The following is an 18,903-nucleotide window of genomic DNA, read 5'->3' on the forward strand; positions in this document are numbered from 1 at the left end:
CTTTTTAATGTTCTAAATGGATGACTATTTAGTTTTGAAGCTTAGGGTTCCATTCGTACCTGAAGGCAACATGATTGTAGCCATTAAGATGCTGTTAGCTTTAACAGATAGATACTTTATCAGAGTTGCCTTAATGGAGGCGACTAATATTTAAGAAAATACGGAACGAATGACTTATGTTAAACTATCAATGAGGTTAATTAGTTGAATTTCAAATGCTGGCTTGTGTTAGCCTGGTAACTTGCTTGGTAGCTTGGTAGCATTGTTCGCTTCTTACGTTAACGTGAATTGTTGACACTGTTAAAGTCAACTCGTCTGTTGTAGCTTCCGACTTTAAGTTTGCAGATGGACAAGTTTGTAGTGCGGCTCCCCAAGGGCGAAACACCCCAAAAATCGAAGAGCCAAGAAAAGGTTTACAAACAAACTACAATTGAATCTTTACGGGTGAGCTATTTAGGCTGAATAAACATGATAAATTACTGTTAACGCATAACAGATATACTTATTAAGGGCATGCACTTGTGTTTCTTGAAGAGGGTCGTTGTGATTGAGGACATCATGCGATACAAATCCATGCTGGAGCTGCCAGAACAGAGCAAAGACAACCTGCTGGCTGCCCTGACAGAGCTGAGCAAGAAGATCCCATCCAGGGAGGTGCTCAAGACCACAAAAATAGGTACACAGAGGATACAGATATTATTTACAACTTGTATGTTGCTGTATTGATATGTCACTGTGTAGACTAATGCACCATTGATGTGGAAACCATGGAGATTTACTGTAAATATACCGATCAGGCATAACATTACAACCACTCAAAGGAGAGGTAAATTACACTATGACCATCTTGTGACTATTCAATGTTCTGCTGGGACAATTTTGGACTTGATGTTCATGTGGATGTTACTTAGACATGTACTAGACCTGAGGCCTGTATCACGAAGCAGGATTACAGACTTGGTGAGATAACTTCAGGGTTATCCCTGGGTTTCTGGTATCACGAAGCTGGACTCATTCTTATCGAGGTACGTTACCATGGTAACTTACTCTGAATCCGATAAAAAGGCTCCAACCACCGGCCAATCAGCTGTTCAGGAAAGAATCACGTGCCCTTTCATTGAAGAATCATGAGAGCGTTAGGCGTGAGTGCATCTTCCAGGAGATAACCACACAAAGAAGAGTATATCTTAGCCATTTGTCCCGGCTCAGCTCAAACACAGCTCACAATCAGGATAATTTAATTCAGGCCGACAACTTGATGTATTGATATGATGTAATTGTAGCATCAGCTTCCGGTTTTATTGTAGCCCATGTAACATTATAGAATTAGGAAATCCAACTCCCCAGATGAAATTATGTTTTTATCTGCTTCCACTTTCTTTGTACTCCAGAGGAGTTACATCTGGGGGAATGAGACTAGTTGTCATACATGTGATTCATCTATGCAGCACAGTGATTGGGATTCGTGGTTTCGTTAAATGTAAACTAACTGAGCCATTGGTGTGTAATTTGCGCATTTGTACAATCTGCAATCCTTTGCCACGCCATTTGGCATCTCTTCGATGCAGTCGTGGTGTTTGACTTTTCGAGATTTCGAGTGAGATTTACATTTTTTCTTCACATTCGAGGAGAATCAGTCTTTGCTCCTTTTTGCTGGCGGATCAGCTTCATGATTGTGATTGGTCTGCTGCCTTGGAACCCGCCCTTTATTCGTGCACGTTCACCGATTCACAACAAGACAAACCTGGGTTAAGTTACCGAGTTGATAACCAGCGTCTTGATACTGCTTATCCAGATTGTCATTGTTGTGGACAGGTTCAGCTGGATAAGTTGTAGCAACCCCAGGTAACTTGAGCTCACTTTCGTGATACAGGCCTCTGGCTTCCAAATTCACTAGATCTCAAACTGATCAAGTATCTGTGGGATGATCCACAGAGGCCCCCCTTAACCAACGTCCTGTTTACAGACACCACAGGACACCCGCAGAAGCCCCATGTCCAGTCTGTGATGAGTCACAAAGGAGACCTCCACAATATTAGGAACCTTGAAAAAGTTGGAACTTGTGTTGGTGTGTCCTCAAACCCGCAATATTCAAATGATGTTCACTGCTAATGAAAACATCTCTCTCTTAAGGCCACACGGTCAACAAAATGCGAAAGCATCCGGACCCTGAAGTGAGTTCAGTGGCGGCGAAGGTTTACACCGACTGGAGGACGTTCATTGAGGAGAATTCCAATAAGCCGTCCATCGAAGTGCGCTCGGACAAACAATCTGAAGGAATCAGGAGCAACGCTAGGAGGCTAATGTCTGAAGCCCTGGAGGTCAAGGTGAGGAAGAGTCACACTACGCTTTTCATTCTGTTCATTTTGCCTGTTGATATCTAGGATTTTATATATGTATATGTGTCATTGCAATGTGAAGCTTTTCAGTTGTATAAATGTGAAAAATGAACTTGACCTGGTTATGTTTTTGTATGGTATCTGAATTCTTTGACTTGAAGCACCACTTCGTATAATTACAACTTCTCACTTTATTAGAATTTATAAACATTTTACAAGTGACATTTCATAGTCAGACTGAAGTTTTTTTTTCTTCTAATACTACTCACAGTTCATTTTCTGCAGGTTCACTGACATTTTGCTTGAAAAACAAAGTGTGCTTGCAACTGTGATTCATTTAGTGTGTTATTTTTGTGTGTTCATGCATGTGTTCTCTTCTTGTTTTTTCTCACGTGCCCTACAGGAGGATTCAGGTCTCATAGACAACATCGAGAGAGAAGTGTTTCACCAGAGCTCCCGGTTAGTGAGCGGTTCATACAGACGGACTGTTAGAGCGCTGGTGTTTGCCTTCAAACACAACCCTGAGATCAGAACTCAAGTAAAAGACAGCACGATATCGGTCGACCAGCTGGTCTCCAAATACAAAAAATAGGTCAAGGATAACTACGCCGAGCCTCAGATTTCACAGTGAAGGTTGTTTACATCCAGTTATGTGTTTTTTTTATTCTTTATTTTTATTCATTTTATTCTTTTTCGTAATTTTCTGCAAAAACAATAAAAAATACGCTTTGTGGCACATCAATAGCTCAACACTGTTTTTTTATCCGCACATTAATTGTTGCCAAGAATATTAGTGCCAATAATGGTAGGCTATTCCGTTTTGTAATTATAAATCCCCCCCTTTTTTTTGTGGACATTTTTTCATATTATTGGTGAACATTTTTTTATACAAAAATATGATTTCAAATAAGACAACTTCAGTGTTTGAGTCCTTTCTTCCAATGGATAAAACCACATTACTAAAGAAGAACCAGCCAAATAATAGCTATGACCATGAGAATGACAGCCAGAACACAAATGCTGATGAAGACAATATCGCTGAAGTCATGAGGCTCAGCTTCTGGTTCCCCGGCGCTGCCGCCGCTGACGACGTCCGTCTGCAGGGCCAGCTCCTCCAGACGCCTCTCTTCCGCCGAAATGATGGACACCGACGCTATTTTCCGCAGGGCGTCGCACTGCACTTTGTATTCTTGCACGTTTAGCTGCTTCCCATCGGAGAAATCAATGTAGAGTTTGTTTACGAGCATGGTGATGTTCCGATGTTTCTGTAAGGGGATCGTTAGCGAGAGCATAAATGGGAGCACGTCTGCACAAACCGTTCTCTTCAGCGGATAAATGGATTTTAAATCACTGCTCATTATAGTGCACCGGCGTAAGAGCGCTGCGATTCACCTGGCTGGCAGTGCCGCAGTTGACAAACTGAGCGAGTATCTTATAGGAGGTGGCCGTCAGCTGTGCGGTGCAGCTTGGGTTCCCCAGGTAGATTCTCTCCCGGTCCAGCTGGGGTAAGGACTGCTGAGGTATCAGGATGGTGAACTCTGATCTTGTGCAGCTGATGTTCACGGGCACCACTTGGATTTACGGAGGGGGAGAAACACTTTTTAAGAGAAGCTTAAAAATGAGTGACGATGGGAAAGAGTTATTTGTACATCTGGCTTCTTATGCATTTAATCCTACCAAAGCCTGTTTAGCTGAGATTTAGATTCTATACACTATTGAGTGCATGTCTTAAAACTTACAGTCCATACAGGATAAGCACTACTCCAATAAATTAAAATACAAGTCTGTAAGGAAAATTAAGGTTTTCATCCCAAAATAATAATCTATAGCTCATACAGGAAACATTTACCTCCAAGATACGATGCGGTGAATCCTCTGTGAGCTTCATTTCTGTCCGTGCTCAGTACCACCAGCAACTTGTTGGCCTTGGAGACGAGAAAGGGAGGTTGTTCTCGGCCACACCAGCGTCCGAGCAGGCGGTCCGTCTGGCTGTCCCCGTCATACACGGCGACAGAGTCGTAATCGCACTCGTCTGACAGACTGTTGCGGTCCTCCAGGTCCATTATGGGGAAGAAGAGTTTAATGCGGTATCCAGCTGCTAGACTGATGCTCCAGTGGCAGTTGATGTTGTTTGGGTAGATGTTGGGGAAATGTGGACTGCTGAAGTTGCCGCTTACAGCTGATAGGACCTGCTGGCATTCGCCTGTGAAAGCAAAGTTGATCAGATAGTCCTCTTTATTTCATATATAGTATGTTTTTTTCCCCCTAGTGTATTCCTAAACTCGGTACAAAACAAGTCAGTCTCAAAAAGGTAAAAGTTTTTTTTATTTTTATAGAAAATATATGATTTAAGTCCATCGGGGCGAAAATCCCCCACAGTTTATAGGAACAGCTTGATATTTTGGGAAATATCCTTGTGTTCTTGGCAAGAGGTAGCCATATACAGATGGTGAGAGATGAGAAGATCGATATCACCCTGGTATTTATGCGTTCAATATGAAACGTAGTCCTGCAGCTGGTTAGCCTAGCTTTGAATAAAATGAAGGAAAGTTGGGAAAACAACTCTCCTGGTCTCTGTGACTTACTAAGAAATGGTAAAATTATTTCTTTTTTTTTTTTTTTTTTAGTGTGGTTTCTGACTAGATGCTGACACAGGACTATCACAGCTTTCTTTCTTTGTGTTGTATTAATTGTGGACAGAGCCAGACTGTGGACCTCTGGTCTTTATGCTAAGCTACACGCTGCATAGCTCGCTGGCTTGCTATTATATGGATGTTATAGTGGTATTGATCAACTCCAAAATGTTGACCTATTGTTTTAAAATCATGACATTTGCTATTATTTATTAGATTTACTCAACGTAAATACAAAATAAAATGTGTCAAAATAAATACACCTTTAAATATGGCGGTATGCCGTTTATACTGGCTTTTTTCAGTTGTATTTCAGGGGGTTTTGATCCCTTGGTCAGTTGGTTTATGGCCACACGTGTGCAATCTGGGAGCAGGTGTTTAAAAGTTATTCTGTGGATTTCAATTGGTCTGGGCTTCGGCTTGACAACTCGAGGTCTTTCGGGTTTGTGATTGTGGCAGGTGTGATGCGAGACAACTCCGTTTCTACAAAAGACAGTTTTTTTTTTCCTTGTAGCTGCAATCTTTTCTTAGATTCTCTGGCTCTTCCGCGTAGCTTGTTTCAGCTTACAATAGCGTTTCACCTTAACATCAGACTAATCAGGAATCCCATTGTTCTCTATTGCTTTCAACGTTTCTATACTCTACCTGCACTTCAAAGGTAATGCTTATTTGGATTTCACGGAAGCTGTTCTGTATTCAATTTGTGAGTGAAAAGATTTATTTTTCTTTGAATGCAGGCTGCTTCACGCCTGGCAGAGTAATAGCATGTCACGGTGATAGTAACTGAGCAAAGCCATCTTTTCACCTTCGGTTTCTGCAGAAAACGGGGGGGTACCAGAATCCTAGCGTGAAGAGCTCCGAACTAAAATTTCTTACCTGAGTAATAATAGGCTTTGAACCCCCGTCCTCCGATGTTGAAGTCAGACTTGAAGACTACCAGAAGCTGGTTGGAAGTGGTGACTACGTTGGGCGGCTTATCTGCCCCGCAGTGTTTGCCAAGGTGGCGGTGGGTGACTGTCGGGCCGTCGAACAGGGCGACAAAATCAAAATTGCATCCTTCGTTGTTTTCCAGCTGAAAGTCCAAGAAGGTCAAGGTGACCACGCTTGTGTTGGACACGTGGATGGCCCAAGAGCAGTCGGCGTTGTTGCTGTACTCCTGAGGGTAGCCGGGGCTGGAGATAACACCCGACAGTCCAGTCAGGACACCGCCGCACATATCTAGAGAGGACAGGAGGCGAAAACATATTATTTTTCTGTCTGAAAAGCAGTAGCGGTAGAGGATTTGTTTTAAGTGGACAACAGCAGGTCAGCTACATTTTTGTGCAGTTTTTTGTGCTGTTAGAAATGTAAAAATCTTTGAAAAGTTTACTGTTAAGCAGGGACATCGTTAACTAAGCTGACAAAATGGGTCTGGGGTTGGCAATGTTGAAATATAACTGTCATATTACAAAGCTAAAATGCTAATAGCACCTGATAAATGTGGTAAACATTACATTAGCATGTTTGAAAGTAATATTATGAGGTTAAGGTCAAGACATTTTTTGCTAAAAGCCGTGAGTCATGCATTTTCCACATAGCCGGACCAAATGAGCTCAGATTGTGAGCAGTTACACAACTTGACCCCTGTCATGTTGCATTAAGCACAATGCAGCGAGGTACCTTTTCTGTAGCCAACGCTGAAGCCCCTGTAGGCCACATGGCGGTCCGAATGGAAGATGATGGACATGACGTTCCAAGACGAGGTGAACTGAGGGGGGGAGATGTCGCCGCAAAACGTCCCAAGGAGGTTCCCCTCGTCTTCAGACACGCCATTGTAAATTTTGATGTAGTCGTAAGCGCAGCCGGCGTGGTACTCCAGCTCAAAGTGGTAGAAGGTGAGGAGGACGGAGGAGCCCTCGGCCACGACAATTAGCCAGGAGCAGTCGATGTTGTAGGGGTACGGGCCCGGGAAGTTTGGGCTGGAGATATTTCCGGACGGTGCAGAGAGAATTCCTCCACATTTGACACCTTGTAATGACCAAAAAAAGAAGAAATCTCCTTTCAGCTCAGAGGGGAAAAGGATGAAGAATAAAGGCTATGACTCATACCTTTCTTATTTATTCGCCTATTTTCCAGCTACCTGAAACAACCTATGGAAGTGCATTACAAGCTGACATTGAACAATTGAGGCCCTACTTTCTCTGTATATAGAGCAGCCGCAAGACAAAGCACTCCCATGAAATTTAAGCATTGTTCCATCAAGATAACAAACGGCAACTCACCTTTTTTAGAATCAGCCTTGTCAACGAGCAGTAGTAAATGAGTCAGTATGGCCACCCTGAGACTCATGTTGTTATTGTTGATTCGGCTTCTGTCACACCTCAGCTGCAACACCGGCAGAGACACACAACGGCAATGTCGCCGCGGCGCAGCCTTGAGACATCAGCAGTGGTGCCTGTGGAGGTAATAGGACTTTGAAAAATTCATCCCCGGCCTGAACGAGGAACCCGACACCCGCCACCTAAGGCCGCGCTTCGCCCCCTTCGCTAAATTTTAATGACTGATATCCAATGAGCATGAGTGGCTTGTCAGGACACTGTTTGGAGAGATGTTATACATTTTTAATGACGGCCACACACATACACGCACACGCCCATACACACATATACGAGAGTGGAGTTGATAAAGAGACGGCAAGAGAGAGCCCATTTGTCACTAATATAAATGGCTTCATTACAGCCTTGTGAGGGAGAATATCCTCGAACGCTCGATGTCACAAAGTAAAAGGTGTAGACGCTGCTTTTTTTGGTGAGCGTGCATTTGCATTTTAAAGTACTTGGATTTAAAAAAAAAAAGAAAAGAAAAGAAAAGAAAATAATATTCACTCCTGTTTGAGTTACAACAGAGGCTCACACTTGCAGCTTCTCCTCCTACTATATCCCATGTGAGAATTAATTCATATACGTAGGCGGCACAGTTACACTTTTAACTATGAGTCAAACTGTCAGTATCAAATGAGCTGATAATAATTATAAAGCTTTAATCTATAATAAATGCAGATTAACAATTTCTCATAAGTGCCGCTAAAATTCAGCCTTTTATTATTTTATGTAATAAACTTGTTTTTTAATTCTATGAGCCACCTTTCAACATTTCACTGCAGACCCACGTAGCGTGAGTATCGCGACTGGTGGGCAAGGTCATCACTCATAAAATTGCAAGCTTTTATAATGCAAATGCTGCGTACGCACCAATTTCTACGTCTGCGAAGAATGCACATTGCGGCTCTCGCAAACGGATTTTGTTGTATTTGTGAAATGCCAATCATCACACCCAATGACTCATTCTTTCTATTTCAGCAGTCTTACGGCTGAACAGTGCAGACACGTGTAGACAATAATCCCCGACTCAATGGAGTGCACAGGAGACAGGGAGATAAAGTACTCCAGGTAAAAGCCTATTCTGGAAATAAATGTTTGCTATTCCACCGGTGCTGTGAAGGCAGGGGCTTTTAAAGTGAATATATCTAATAGCTTTTGAGAGCAACATTAATACCTGCGGGAACCTGCTAGATGGGGCTGTTACACTGTGAAAAACGCAGCAAATGCCACCACCGCCGTTTAAAACGTCATGCCGGGGCTCTAAGCTGAAATAAATAAGAATGTGATTAAAATCAGTCAAGTGTTTTTCGCACAGCGGTTCCTGGAACTAAAATGAACTGCCTCGCCTTTGAATTTTAATTCTGTCCTCTCTGAAAGCCTGTCATTGTTCAAGGATGTGTGGTACTGGGCAGTGCTGAAATGTGTTTCAGGAAGATATCGCTGGTTTGGAGCAATTAAATCACCTATTAGCAAGTAAACACTCAACAAACAAATAAGGTTGAAGCTGTTGGGATAAAACCTGAATAAAGGGGAACTGAGTCAAACAAACAGCAGATGTTTGAACTGGCAATATAATTTTAGTGATTTTGGCCCAGAAATGTGTGAAATAAGTGTTAATATTCAGGAGTATTAAAAAGAAAAGAAAAGAAAAGAAAAGAAAAAAGACCATTGTTAATAATCATCTGAGTTGGGTGCCTATCAGGCTGCCTGACTGGCATGAGGAGGATCCAAATGAGTGTAGCTGTTGTGAATGGGGGCACTTGACAGCTATTGCGTTTTTTAATCAAAACTGCAAAATGGCAAATGATGTGAATGCATTAGAAAAACAAAAACAAAAACGCCGTCTGCTTCAAAACATCTTTTTTCACGTCAGGATGGATTATGTTAGTGGCAGCTATGAGGATATGTTGATGACTGCTTGTTCTGATGAATGTTCTCTATAGCTCCCAACATGAGATGACTATATAAATATGTCACATAATAAAAAAAAAGTTAATGTTTCTGACTCAGCCTGCAGCTTGGCAAGACATCGCCATAGCGTTTCCAACTGTGTCCAGGGCTAGGATTGCATTATTAGTCGTCAAATGAGTCTTAATGTATGGATGACTCTGTAGGGGGAATTGTTTACATGCACATTACAAGGTTTCATAGAATTTTATAAGTATTTTTTGCACTGCAGCTGTTATAATGGATGTTTGAACCCTGATTCAACTCTTATGCAAAGCTGGACCAGAACCAAAATCAAATCTAGCCAACAGACAACACTGCTACAACCTTGTAACTTGTATTCCTATAGTGTCCCTTTACAGCCAGAAATATTTAGTTTTCTCCCCTGCACCGATTCTGTTAACATGTCCACCTTCTCGGTACCAAGGACAATATTGATATGTCAATTCGGGGAGAGCACAGATTGGATTAGGAGCCATAATGAGCTAAGCCTCGCTCTATAGTTATGAGAGCAATGAATCCTTTATTCAGGTTAAGTAAAGGAGAAAGGATCGACTTCCATTGGCAGCTGCAGCTTAACCCCTGTACTCATCTACAAAAGAGAGGATTGCATTTTTATGCTACTGGGTTTTTCTTATACTAAATCAATTGCATATACAATATTGCATTAATTGCATATAGAAGAACCAAAATGATCAAGGAAAATAATCACAGAATTTATGCAAATGTCAACAAATATTGCACTGTGAAGTTGGCACTTGCAGGCTGCAGGCTTCTTTTTTTCTCAAAACTTATAGTATTTTGTAATATTTGTGATACCTGTCAGCTTGAGGAAAAAATTATTATCCAGATAATTGTGCTTAGATGATGACTTTGTAAACACGGCTACATATATATATGATATATCTCATCTCATCTTCTACTACCACTTATCCTCTATTAGGGTTGCAGGGGTTGCCAGTCTATCGCAGGGCTAACACGGAGACAAACAACCATTCGCACTCACACTCACACCTATGGGCAATTTTTAGAATCTCCAATTAACCTAACAAGCATGTCTTTGGATGGTGGGAGGGAGCCAGAGAAAACCTACGCAGACACAGTGAGAACATGCAAACTCCACCCAGAAAGGCCCCAGTCTGACTCAAACCCAGAGCTTCTCGCTGGGAGGCATGAGTGCTAACAGCAACTGTGCCCATGCATACACAGTATGTATGCATATATATATGTGTGTGTGTGTTGATAACAGAATCAGTGCAAGGAAACTAAACATTTTAAATAAAAGCTTACACTCTTTCCTTCGCCCTCAGTCAGACAGCCCTTTGAGAAATTAAGTACAGAGCTATTGATCTGCAACGAGAAATACACTCACAGACGGACATTATGCCATCCGATTTTCTTTTTCTTTTTTTTTTATTAACATAATGAGGAAAGTTTGGTTAATGCTGATGTGGCCTTGATTAAATACGAGAAAGTTCACAGCAACTTGATACTATTTGCTGTTTAATTTATTCACATTTACTAACAAGGCCCTTAAAAATAAATTATTGCCTGTCGATACTGAGCAGCCACATTACAAAATAAAATGAAGACATAAAAATGGAGGCAGTATGAATCAGATGTTTAAAACGAGAAAACGTTTTTTTGTGTGTGCGCGCGCGCGCGCGCGTGTGTGTAGTCTACGTAGGACGTCAAAAGCAGGTCCACAGGTGTAGCTGATTAATGATGGCCGCGTACCATTTTGGTTTAACAAGAAGCCACATTAGCCAAGCTAGGAAACACAGCCGTAGGGCTTTGAAACCGGTAAAGCTAAATGGAATGCAGACTTTACTAAAATCATTAGCTATGCCATGCCATGCCATGCCAAAATATATTATTTTTCGTTATTTTCCTGCTGTTTTGCTCTTGGCACTTTGAGGACTCCATATAATTTCGCTAAATACGGACATCTGGGAACAGTCAAATGATCTTCGGTCGTCGCGGGAGTTGTGTCGAGCAAACTTTGTCATTTGCCCGTGGCGCTACAGCTTCCCAAGCAGATGTCAAGTGAAGGTAAGTGTCTGCTGCCAGTGCTAGTGAAGTTGGTGCAGTAGCTAATGTGCAACAACTACTACAACACTAAGAAAACTGAGGGTGCGTTGCTTTGCATGTTGTGTTTGGGGTTGCTGACAGATATGCAGATATACATTTAAAGATGTTCAGTCACGGTAGACACACCTTTTAATGACTGTTAATCGATCAGTCACAACATTAAAACCACTGACAGGAGATTTATTTAACATTAACTATTTTGTGACAAATTTGGACCTGGAATTAATTTGGGTAGATGTTACTTGACATGTCCCACCCGCTTAGATCAGACCAGGCACCCCCACCTCATAACAATGACACTCCTTGATGGCGGCAGTCATTACCAGCAGTAAGACAGCCTGACACTCACACAAAAATGGTTTAGGAACAACTCAAAAACTTAAAGAACAGCACAAGATATTGACCTGGCCTCTAAATAGATTCCAAACTGATCAAGTCTACTGCCCCAAAAGGCCCCCACTAACAACATAGGACACCCACAGAAGGCCCATGTCCATTCTCTGATGAGTCACCAATGTGTTGGAGGTGCAATGGAAACTTTCACAATATTAGCAATACAGGTGGTCATAAAGCTATGCCTGATTAGTGTATGTTGCTCCATTGCGCGTTTGTGTACACCATTCTTCTAGTGGCCAACCATGGCCATGTTTGAGGCTACGACATGTATGTGAAAATGAACTTGGATAAGCCTCAAGTAGCTGCCGTCCACCTGGCTCTCTGACAGAGATTCTAATTATGTTTTTGTACGTATGAAAGTGTAATTCTTGCCTTGACGGCCGCCTCCTCACTTAATTATTTCCTCGTGGCATTGGCTTAATGGGAAGCAATATGGCTTTTTGCAAAGTCCTTGCTTTACAATACTTCACAACGTAATTACAAGTGTTCATCTCATGTTCTCCCGTTCACGTTTTTCCCTCCAACCACAAACTTCAAGCGCGGGATGTCTCGCCCGCTTATCAGCGCTACATTACCGTTCAGAGAAGAACTGGCTTCCTCCCACCTATGAGTGATTTTAATATGCTAAATTGGAAGTTCTGCTGCATAGCTGATGTGTTGGGCGACTGAAAACAGCATGTTGCTGCGGGTTGCTGTGAAATGATAAAATATCATCCGGGGAGGGTTTTCTTTTTTGTCTTCCGAGGAACAGATTTGCATTTGAAGACTTGTCAGATGTCACAACACCGCAGAGAGGCTCATGGCACAATGAGGAAAGATTTTTACAGCTGTGAAAAATTATTGTGACAATCGTTTTATCCTCTCTGTCTCGATGCTTTTAAGGTAAACTGTGGAATTACCTCATTCACATTTCAAAGTAAACTACAAGTGACTTTCGTGTGTCTGATTGGTTGACGCGGGCGAGCCAATTTTGACTTTTTATGAAAGACAATGCACTGTCAGCTGAGCTGTATCACACTCTGCTGCGTCAGTCCATGCTCTAATTGAAAGAAATGCGTTATGTTTTTTTTTTTTTTTCCCCCCTTGCTGCTGCATATGAGATGGATTGATGGCTTTAGAAATGTTGCCGCCAACCTTTGGGTTTTCCAATTTGCCCACTGAACCATGTCTCCAGTGGAGGGTTATGTTGTATATCAGCCATGGCACAGCCCATACCCATAATTCCTCCCTCATTGTCTTGACTTGTTAAACTGAATATGGCTTTTGTCAGATAGTCTTCAACATTTTCCTTCACAATCTCTGTAGCAGATGAATTAGTGAAAAGGTGTCATTCAGCTCAAAGGCAATAGGTTCATGCAGCCGCTATGCAGCTATCCACGCAATGTAGGTGAGTTTATTATGCTGTGGGGAGTTTGTACTCCCACGCTTACAGGAATTGACCAGAACACAGGCTTAATGGTAAATATCAGCTCCGCACAACATGTTCAACTTAAATCAGCTGTCTAGATCAATTAAATGTGTTTCTGATAGGCACAATCTGTAGTAAACAACATGACATCTTCTCTACAACAACATAAAGTCTGAAGCCTCTCAAGCTGACTGACGGGTGCAAATGCAAAGGCGTAAACTAATGCTTCTGGAAATTCAATAGATATCAGCTCACATATGCTAATCGTGCAAATTATTCTGAAACGCAAAGCTCAAGATTTACTATCATTAGCAAAAAGGGAAGCGTTTCTCTGTAATTTCTGCATAATACCGATGTATAACATGGCAAAGACATCACTGTATGGCGTTCAAAAGAAAAGCTCTGAACATCGTTTGCGACTGAGCAGTCTAGACGCGCTGTGTGTTTTGGTGGAAAAAGCGACAGCCTTTTAATTAATCATTCTCATAGTGATGTAGTGCAGTGTAAATACTCCTAACTGGAATTCATATGGCGAGAGAAGAGCGGCCTGGCACATAAACAGAACAATTATGGCCCTTAGCAAGAGCACTTGATTAAGCTTTTTTAGTACCCTTTACCCACTGTGTACTGAACATCTGACTCATAATGCATGGCTTATATTAGAAGATTGCTCTCGCTGTGATCTGCCATGAATATTCACACAGGAAATGAAAATAAAGGAATGATGGTGTGGAAGGAGAAGGAGACACAAACAGATTAGATACCCTATGACAAATCTGGCATGGCTGACTTGGGATCCACTCACATTCAAAATCTTTTGAGGTGAATGATCTTACAGTCATTTATTCTGACTAACTGAGACTTGTCTTTCAAGTAAAAATATATCAGCAGTCGCTGGGGCGTCGATGCCCCAAAATGAGGTCTGCGAGCAGGGTTTCTAAATTAACCTTTCTGAACACGAGCCAATGAATTTCCACTAGCCATTTTTTTTTCCCCAGTGCAAATAAGAGAGATTACGTGTGTCACTGAAGGCATTTTATCATTTTATTAACATTGTTGACATGAAAAACGTACAGAAAGTGCAATACATACAACATAATATACACTGAAAGGGCAAACATTTAATTTCTTTTTCATTTTGATATTTCCAAATTTGGGATCAAAAAAAACCCCAGGCACTGTCTCGACTTAAAAATTATTATTTTCTTGTGCATACATGCGACAATCCGTACAAAACATGATGACATTTTCATGATCAAACACAAACCTGACCCGTGAGCCATTTAGCGTTAAACTTCCTTTTTTTTTGCGTGCTCTGTCGATATTCTCATCCTTCCTCTTCTCGCCCCCAGACGTCTGTCCCAAGCACCGCCGCATTTAGTTTAACTTTATTCTTTACTCCCTCCCTGCTCTCGCTCCGAGTCCGTTCATTCTTTTTCTTCTTGTTTTGTTGTCTGGCGGAAAGTGATGTGCAGATCGATACTGAAATATAGATACTTCTGATACCAGGTCTTCATGCTCTAAAATTGATTGTCAAGTCAAAATATCGATACTTGAGTCATTCGATGAAATGTAGGAACACAGTGGAAAGTAACTAAACTGGTGAGTTGTGGCAACACAACAAACCTTGTGAAACACCTCAGGTTAAACCACAACACAGAATATGAGGCATTTATGATGAGGAGGACAGAAGAGGAGAGAACAGTGTCAGAATTACGTTTTATGGTAGTTCTTAATCATTAAATAATTATTTGAATGGGGTTATTATTTTACTTATTCATTTTTTAGTGTTTGAAACAGCATTTTCACGTATTTTGTATGATTGTGTCCTGTTTGGTTTTCCTGTTCTGTTGTATTAGCTTGGATATATAGTAAATGAGGCCTTTTTAGGTTTACCAGACATTAGGGTGTATTTACACAAAGTATCGATATCGGACCAGTATCGGCGATACTAACATGAATTTTACTCGGTATCAGAACGGAAAGGAAATCTGTGGTATCGAACATCAGTACTGGCGGACACTCTGTTCGTTTCCATGGTTTCTTGCGCTGGTTGCACTGCAGACTGTAGCGTGCCTGCACACAGCCAATGGGCATCTGATACATTATTATTGGCTATTACGACAGTGTTCATGGGAAATGTAGGAAGTACTGCCAGGGGGACAAATGACCAGCAACAGTAGAGCGGCTCTGACTGACATGATTTCCTCATGCATCCCTGGCCAAACTAATAACGACTCTTGTTTGTTAGGAACATGTGAGGGAATGATTACAGAGCCACAAAAACGTAGAGAGGCAGAAGGTTGGGGTGGTTGGATGGGTCAACAAAACACAGTGGTTTATTTATCAATCTTGGCTGAACTATTTGTTTTATTTAACAAAGGTCGTCATCATTCTCCAACATTAACTAAAGACAGGTGTCTCCCCATCGATCACACAGTAAATTAGGAGCGCCAATCATTATTCTTTCATTGTTATTGATGTGCCTAGGATGACCTAAGCTAGTAGTGTCACATCAACAAACTGTTATTTTTGCAGCAGTGATCACTCACAGTCAGGTTTCAGTACTTTTCCTGCTTTACTGTGAATCAGGAGTTCTGACTCCAGATGCTACAGATGACTGAGGTACAAGGTGACTCAAAACAGGTTCAGAAAAACAAAATTGATGTGACTTATACTTCATCCTACATGCATCATGCACAAGGTCAATCTATGCACCCTGCTCTTCTATTCCTATATACTAAAGACATGCCTGTGGCCACGATTTCCTCCCTTACCGCTGCTGACCTTTTTAGCTTTTTGTGGCTTTTTGGCTCAGGATCTTCCCATTGCTTCCTGACAGATGGCCAAGTGTACCAGTCATTTCCCCGGTCTGTGGGGGGGCACCAGCTGTATGTACAGTCTAGGCGCATGGAGAATGCCCACAGCGTACCGCTCGTTCACCACTCACTCCCTATTTATTTGCAAATAAATGGCCCTACATTGTAGCACAATATGAAAAGCAAATTTTTCCAGGCTTCGCTGGTGGTGTTTGAACATTTTACACAATAAATGTAACAAAAAAAGGTAGTAAAAGTAGAGTAAACTGCGACATCCGTGACATTTATCTCCTAATATCTCTTTTAGATGTGGCTTTGTTTAGTAAGCAGAGTAAGCCATGAGAGACTTAGTTGTGTTCACAGCGATACCAGTTCGAAGTGCTCTGGAGGAATAATCCACCTTGCATGAACAAACAGTCGGGAGATAATCCACCCCTTATTGAGAACCAATGAAAACTCTTCCCTGGAGTCATTTGGAAATGACACCCACCAGTATATTAATAGTTAGGAGGGGGCCCAACAGCAGTGATGGAGGCAGAAGGTTAACAGCTATTGGCCACTTACACTCTTGGGATGCAGAATGACCAATTACTGTGATTAATAGCGGTCAAATTAAATAGCCCCGTTCCCAAACATTGGCAGTAATGTTTTTGGTGTAATAAAACTGTAAGTAGATATTACTTGTTCTTTCTCCCATTTTATCACTCCTGTGTTGTCCATATTTGCGAGTCTCGGTGCTGTGGGTGGATTGCCATTGCCTCTCATAAGACATTATCATTACTTGCATGCAGACTGATGGAAAGTGGGTTTTGTGTATTTCCGTGCGCGCGTGTGGTTGTTTGCGCCGTGTTCCCTCATCTATCAGTGAGCTGCCCTTCTCTGATGACCACTGAAGCCCCATTAGTACCCACAGCCCTGATTGATGTTGCACAGGACTGTGTTGGAAGGCTAAGAGTGTTGTTCTGAAGCAGCGGTATGCTAATACAACACCTTTTCACCACAGAAAAGGAAAATTGCAGCGCCGATGTTGCGAGGCTCGGATTGATGGGAAGCTCGACAAATGCTTAAAATGATTTGCTTTTCCTGGAATTTGTTTGCAAATGTTCCGTGTCTTTGGGTGAGAATAAATACATTTCGTGTATACGTTTAAAGAATAGGTTCATTCGTGCGACGGTTCTGGACCTTAGCCGCTCTGGATGGTCTGAGATATTTGAGTTGCCAGTTCAGACGCTGCGAGCCTGCTTAATTCGAAGGATTTTACGTGTTTGTTTTTTGAGCAGTGCTAGTCAGAGTACAGTCCTTTTGATACTAATTATGACTTTGGCTTTTTTTCCCCCAAACAAAATGAAAACCGTTAAGCTAAAAGCCCACGGATCCAACAGAAACATCTTAGATCAAATAAAGACGACATAGTAGGTGCTATTAAAGCAAAATGTAGTAAAAGGCAAACATTGGTTACTAGAGAGCAGACACTGATATGGTTTCCATGATGAAGACATTCTTTCTTTTTTTCCTCACTCTTCCTCCTATTGTCTCCAGCCTCTTTGCTCCTGTCTGAGTCAGCGAAACTGCACATCTTGAAAAGTGAATGCCTGAGTTATGTCGCCACTCTTCAATATGGCCTTTGAATTCTTGTCCGCATTCATTAGTGGGAAGCAACGGCACCACGAGTGCCGGGGCCAGCTGCCAAGACATCCACGCCGCGAGACAATGAGGGAGAGCGCTGGCTCTGTAGCCTGCTGATGAGTACACAGTCTCTTTGATTTTGCATTTGAAACAGAGATGTAAAGCGTGCAGCCCACTGGACTGTCAAAAAGACGCTGAGCAGAATCACTCAAGTTCCTGTTTATTTGTGCCAGCTTTTGCTTTTCTCCTTCCGCGTCGGCTCTTTACTGTCATCATCAAGGTCACAGCGAGTCAGGAATGAAACGGAAAATAATTCCTCTCCTCTCCGCGTCCCGGGAGCTTCGGGATTATTTGCCTTACGTGTAGGTTGCTGGCGACGATTAAGATGATGTCTGAGATTATTTTCCGATGCAGAGATGCGGGAAATATGAGAGAAAGGGGGATGACACACGGGAAAGGCTGAGTCAGATTTAAACTGACAGCTTTAACCAGCTGAACTTCCCACACACAAACACTTCTGTTTTCATTGCTATATTCATGCTGTTTGGCAGATGGTGTACATTTTTTCCCGTCATATTTTCTTGCCAGAAGTAAACGCGTAGCGTTGCCTTATGTACAATGACATCTGACAAACTGTGATGATTGCTTTGCTGCATATTGAACATACCATTTTAGTATTCCAACGCCGCACATTATTACACCCGTTTCCAGACATTAACCTTTCCCGAGTTCTTTCCTTACCGTTGTGCTCATGTGTGCCCAGACTATGATTAATATGCCTTTGCTCTCATGTGATAAAATCTTGCCAATCTCCCTCCCTGCCTACCTACAACTCCAGTCACCTTATTATTTTCGAAAGGTTATATGGTCACTGAGCTTAGATTATTCCATTCCCCGCTCTACACCACATGTTCCTCTCCTCATTCCAACGTGTTTTGTCTCCAGGAATGGAAAATGGAAATGTGTCTTTGCTTAGGTGTGAATGATGTTTCACTGTATCCTATAACCATTTCATCAACTTCCCGACAGGGCAGCTTGTGTGAACGTCCTTGGTTTGTCTGCCAGTGTTTTCTCAGCTGGTCCTTTGTGGCTAAACGGTGCATTGTGACACAGGAAGGAATTGGAGCAAACACTGCATGTACGGAGACACAGAAAGTGAAAATAAGGCTGGTATAGAAACATCATTTATTTTTCGCAGACATTTGTCGTCTTTTTTTGTGTATCATTTCCCATATGTCCCTAGAGGATTTTGTCCTGGTCATTTGGTTGGGTTATGGTTGATGT

The 18,903-nt window shown here is 41.9% G+C and overlaps 3 protein-coding genes across 3 annotated transcripts; 1 reads left to right on the forward strand and 2 right to left on the reverse strand.

The window, feature by feature from the left end:
* The first annotated feature begins 45 nt into the window (after nt 1-45).
* Nucleotides 46-3,081, forward strand: tceanc2 (transcription elongation factor A (SII) N-terminal and central domain containing 2). Its single transcript, XM_047590148.1, has 4 exons — nt 46-444; nt 535-676; nt 2,134-2,327; nt 2,743-3,081. The coding sequence occupies exons 1-4, from the start codon at nt 346-348 to the stop codon at nt 2,929-2,931; spliced, it is 624 nt and encodes a 207-aa protein (XP_047446104.1). The 5' UTR covers nt 46-345; the 3' UTR covers nt 2,932-3,081.
* Nucleotides 3,082-3,218: 137 nt separating this feature from the next.
* On the reverse strand, nt 3,219-6,223 carry cdcp2 (CUB domain containing protein 2). The gene is made up of 4 exons (XM_047590146.1): nt 5,849-6,223; nt 4,189-4,542; nt 3,732-3,910; nt 3,219-3,604 (listed from the first exon to the last, which is right to left on the reverse strand). Exons 1-4 carry the CDS (start codon nt 6,186-6,188, stop codon nt 3,299-3,301), a joined length of 1,179 nt encoding a protein of 392 aa, XP_047446102.1. The 5' UTR covers nt 6,189-6,223; the 3' UTR covers nt 3,219-3,298.
* A 385-nt stretch (nt 6,224-6,608) lies between these two features.
* LOC125010645 (CUB domain-containing protein 2-like) lies at nt 6,609-7,300 on the reverse strand. The gene is made up of 2 exons (XM_047589406.1): nt 7,234-7,300; nt 6,609-7,009 (listed from the first exon to the last, which is right to left on the reverse strand). The coding sequence occupies exons 1-2, from the start codon at nt 7,298-7,300 to the stop codon at nt 6,609-6,611; spliced, it is 468 nt and encodes a 155-aa protein (XP_047445362.1).
* Between the last annotated feature and the right edge of the window lie 11,603 nt (nt 7,301-18,903).

The sequence above is a fragment of the Mugil cephalus genome, chromosome 7 (genome assembly GCF_022458985.1).
Source record: "Mugil cephalus isolate CIBA_MC_2020 chromosome 7, CIBA_Mcephalus_1.1, whole genome shotgun sequence".
Lineage (NCBI taxonomy): Eukaryota > Metazoa > Chordata > Actinopteri > Mugiliformes > Mugilidae > Mugil > Mugil cephalus.